The sequence below is a fragment of the Colobus angolensis genome, unplaced genomic scaffold (assembly GCF_000951035.1).
Source record: "Colobus angolensis palliatus isolate OR3802 unplaced genomic scaffold, Cang.pa_1.0 Scaffold63, whole genome shotgun sequence".
In the NCBI taxonomy this organism is placed as follows: Eukaryota; Metazoa; Chordata; class Mammalia; order Primates; family Cercopithecidae; genus Colobus; species Colobus angolensis.
The window spans coordinates 9,024,556-9,029,099 of record NW_012119932.1 but is presented as its reverse complement, the minus strand read 5'-3'; the positions used below and the strand labels follow the sequence as shown (position 1 = coordinate 9,029,099).

Below are 4,544 nucleotides of genomic sequence, written 5' to 3'. Positions count from 1 at the left end.
TTTTTAGTAGAGACAGGGTTTCACCATGTTAGCCAGGATGGTCTCGATCTCCTGACCTCGTGATCCACCCGTCTCGGCCTCCCAAAGTGCTGGGAGAAGTACTAAGATGCTGAGAATTCCCCCTATAAATGCATGTATTCAGTTGGAAACAGGAAGACAGGAAGTAGAGGCAGTGGATAAAGACAACCCTTTAAAGGATTTTTTTCTTTCTTTTTCTAATCGGAGCAGTGCACAAGTGCAGGGCCTTGAGACGGGAGTACTGGCAGGGGAGCGGTGGGAGCGGGAGGCAAGCTCAGTACGTGAGGGGGTGCAGCTTCAGAGAGTTGATCAGCCTGGTGGTGTTTTCAAGGAAATAAGAGAAATGAGGGTATGAGGCCTTCCTTTCCATTAGTCCTCTGGGACAGTTCTTTTCAAGGACACTGGTGATGCCCATATTGCCAGACTCTTGGTCAGTTCACCATTCGCCTCCTCCTCCATTTGACAGTTCGTGATTCCCTCTTTTCTGAAATGCTTTCCTCGCTGCTTGCCGGTGACCATTCTCTTTTCCCTTCTGCCTCACCGCCACTTCTTCTCAGTCTCATTTGCCTCTTGCCGCTTTATCTTACGGACTTCAAGGTCCAGTGCTCAGTAGATGGACTGCCTTTTTCTCAGTTTGCAGCCGCTCCCTAGGGGATCTCATGCAGTCCGGTGATTCTGAATGCCTCTGCCAAGGATTCCCAGATGCTCCCAGATGGGTGTTTCTCCGCACTTCCCCACGGGCCAGCAGGCTTGAGTAGCTGACTGCCTATGCAGGACAACAGGCTTGAATAGCTGACTGCCTATGCATTCTCTTTGCTTGTCGGTTTTTTGGACATCAAACTTGACAGATCCAAGATTATTACTTTGATCTTCCCCACACCCCTCCCACCCCCCAGTCTACTGTAGTCCCTTCATAGTATTCTTTTCAGTGAATGGCCACTCTGCCAGTTATTTCTACCAGTTTTTCAGTTCTAAACCTCAGGCATTCTGGACTTTTCTGTTCAGTATCATATTTTGAAGGCATTATCTTCAAAATATATCTAGACCCTGACCCTTTCTCCCATCTCCACCATTACTGCCGTGGCCCTGCTGCCCTTTGGCTCTCTCCTGGTCGATCGTAATAGCCTGCAGTCCACTATCCTGGTCCAGAGGGAGCCCGTTAAACCCTGTGGAATCTATCACCCTTCTGCTCAGAACCAGCCAGTGTCTTTTTGTCTCACTTAGAGTGTAAGCTACAGCCCTTACTGTGGCCATCAGGTGCTGTGTTCTCCAGCCCCTCCCCACCACCCCCGTCCTGCTGGGTGGTCTTAGTTGCCGCCACCCGCAGCTCTCTCGTGGCCTCCTGCTGTTCCTTGAACATGCCTGGTGTTTTCTGTCCTCAAAGGCTTCTTTCTGTTTACCTGAAATGCACTTTCCTAGGGGATCTATCTGGCTCACTCCCTCACTTTTTCCACATCTCTGCCTTATTGGAGAGGCCCTTACCATAAACTAGAATCCGTGGTCCCAGCTGCTCTTGGACCTCCGTATTGTGCTTTGTTTTTCTTCTTAGCAGTTACAACCACTCGACACACAATCCATGTGTTTATTACCCTTTTCTACCACTAGAACAGAGGCTCCATGGTGGTATAGACTTATTTCCGCAACCCCCCGCCCCACCTCTTTTTACACAATGCTTAAATAACACATTTTTTAAATGCAATGCCTGATATCACAATGCCTAAAATAACAATGTTTGGCACAGTATAGTTATTTAGTAAAAGGTTATCAAATGAATTGGCTATATGAATGAATGCTTAATAAATAGCTTTTCCATTTATCTGTAAGTTGCTCTATAAATCAGTATTGATCTAATTGAGTGTTTTTCTTCCTCCACAGTACAATGGTGAGTTCTGTTCAAGGAAACACGTATCCCAGCCAGGCGCCGGTATATAGTCCTCCTCCTGCCGCTACTGCTGCTGCAGCAACTGCCGATGTTACTCTGTACCAGAATGCAGGACCTAATATGTCCCAGGTGCCAAACTATAACTTAACCTCATCAACCCTGCCTCAGCCCGGAGGCAGCCCACAGCCACCTCAGCCACAGCAACCGTATTCTCAGAAGGCTCTGCTATAGGACCCGGTGTTCCACTTGGTGGCAGATGCCTGCTAAATGCCACTGACAATGTTATGAGATTCATTACTCTCTTAAGATGTGTTTATCCTCAGCTTATAGGAATCTCTCCACGTCAACAAGTTCAAATATTCAAGAAGGTAGAACTCTCTTCAATTTACACTGACTTTTTAGAGGTTCTTCCCCCACCCCCAGAGGAATGAAACTACTTACAACATTTAATTCCTTTCATAATATGAAAGAATTGATACAAGGCTATTTGTCTCGTAAACCTGGTCTGCAGAAAGTCAAACTTACAAAAACTGTTGTGGCAAATGCTATGTACATATATTGATATGTAACTGCATTAGTGGCCATTTTGAATCACAGTGGTGATCATGTGAATATATTTAACACTGTGTTAAATTAATTTACATTGCTATTTTATTTTAATCATAAACAACTACCGTGTTTCTTAATGTTTTGTGTAAATTTAAGGTAATTATACTATCCTTTTAAACTGCAAGAAAACAAAGTTGTAGCGTATTTACCTGAAGGCGCATTATGTTGTCGTGTGTTTCAGTTTCACATTAAACTGAACCTTTTACTAATTGTGAACTCAAGATACATATATAAATACACATGTCTTTCTGTAGCCTCTGCATACTACTAGCTGTCATCACACCAGCGTACAGTAGCTAAATTTTTGGTGCAATTATAGCAAATGATAATGTTCCCTTTTGAACTTTTACATTTTGGCATGACATTTCAGAATACTGTGAGACCATGAGACAAAATTAAGAATGATCACATTCTTTATTTCTTATTTTTAAAGAAATGATGTTGGTTTACCTTTTCCTAGTTGAAGATAGTAATTAGGTTTCTAAGCTGTATACTGTGTTTATTGGTGGCAGTGACACCAAAGATAGAGGCAATGGATAGAAATTTTTAAACTGGAAAGAAAACCTGAATTACACTACATTTTTGAAGTCTCTTGTAATTATTTGGGATATCAACAAAATTTGATTCATCTGTCTAATGCCATTGCTAGTCTTTTAAATATGTCTTTTAACACATTGTATCCTCTAATTCTTCATTAAAATGGAAATAAGTAGATGTTTCAAAGTAATCTATATTCCTGGCTTTGCTTAACGGTTTATATATTTATTGTTATCTTTCAAACTGGATTTTTGGGTTGCTCTTTCTGGTCTTTTTAAAATTCGAATGGAATTATTTTGGCTTCCTACTTGGGAATATTTTCGAATGAATGCTTTTCTTTTAATTCATGCGAAAAATGTTTTCCACTGACATTGTAATCTTAAATATTTACAGTTTCCCTGGTTGGGCTATACTATTATTTTAATACTATTTAAACAACTGAAAAGTTGAGTTGAACATCATATTTAATGAATTAATGTAACAGGTTTCATACTATAAATGAAAATTTGATACTTATTTTCTAAGACTGTTGTAATCAGGTATCTTGTTTATTTTCTTTTTGAGAGAAGATTAAATCTTTGGCGAGTAATCTTAAGGGTGATTCATTTCACAGGCTCAGATTTAAAGCACCATAGTTTTAAATCTGAGCCTGTGAAATTAGTCCCCCGTAAGATTACTTAAGGGTAACTTAAGTGTTCGCTCTAGTGTTGTGTTGCGATTTCTTGTGTTTAAAATATGTTGCCCTGCCCTGAAGTCAAATTTCATGTTTTAAAAACTAGAAGTTACTTTTTGATAAACATCAATCAGATTATAATCTTTTCCACTCCAATTTGAGTATTATGGTTTAACTGATACACTTTTCCCCAATTTTTCTTTGTCTTTTGATAAATTCCTGTTTACCAATGTTAAATGTATCATTTTCCCATTTTAATTTTGATATCTTTCATGTTGAAAATCAATGACATAGTCTCTAATATGATTTTTTGCCCCATAAAAGTCAAATAACAGTGAATAGAGAAAACTACCCTCATTACAACCCATATACATTTTTCTTTACCTATTACATTACTAGGCTTGTAGAGGTTTAAATGATGAGTACTTTAAAACTGTTACTGTATGAGTTTATGCCTTCCTCTTATTAAAAATGAAAATGCCAGGGGGAAAAACTCCAATGAAAGTGAAGCACTGGCTTGTCTTTCAAATGACACGATGAGGGTAGAAATAGGAGGGGGCCAGTTAGGATCATGAATGACTTTAAGTTCTGAAACCTGCAGATCTTGCACTTTCAAGAAATCTTTCACTAATAACTGTCCTTATTTTGAAGGAATAGAGTAATTTGTAAAATGAACTAACTGTAACATAGGCCGGATGCGGTGGCTCACACCTGTAATCCCAGCACTTTGGGAGACTGTGGTGGGCAGATCATTTCAAGTCAGGAGTTCGAGACCAGCCTGACCAACATGGTGAAACCCCATCTCTACAAAACTACAAAAATTAG

At 40.0% G+C, this 4,544-nt stretch overlaps 1 protein-coding gene across 1 annotated transcript in view; it reads left to right on the top strand.

The window, feature by feature from the left end:
• STAM (signal transducing adaptor molecule (SH3 domain and ITAM motif) 1) overlaps positions 1 to 3,266 on the top strand; it is a 71,750-nt gene extending 68,484 nt beyond the window's left edge. Inside the window, exon 14 of the mRNA XM_011963888.1 lies at positions 1,894 to 3,266. Within this exon, the coding sequence (XP_011819278.1) occupies positions 1,894 to 2,131 (238 nt within the window). The 3' untranslated portion in view covers positions 2,132 to 3,266. The remainder of the gene's footprint in view (positions 1 to 1,893) is intronic.
• Positions 3,267 to 4,544: the final 1,278 nt, after the last annotated feature.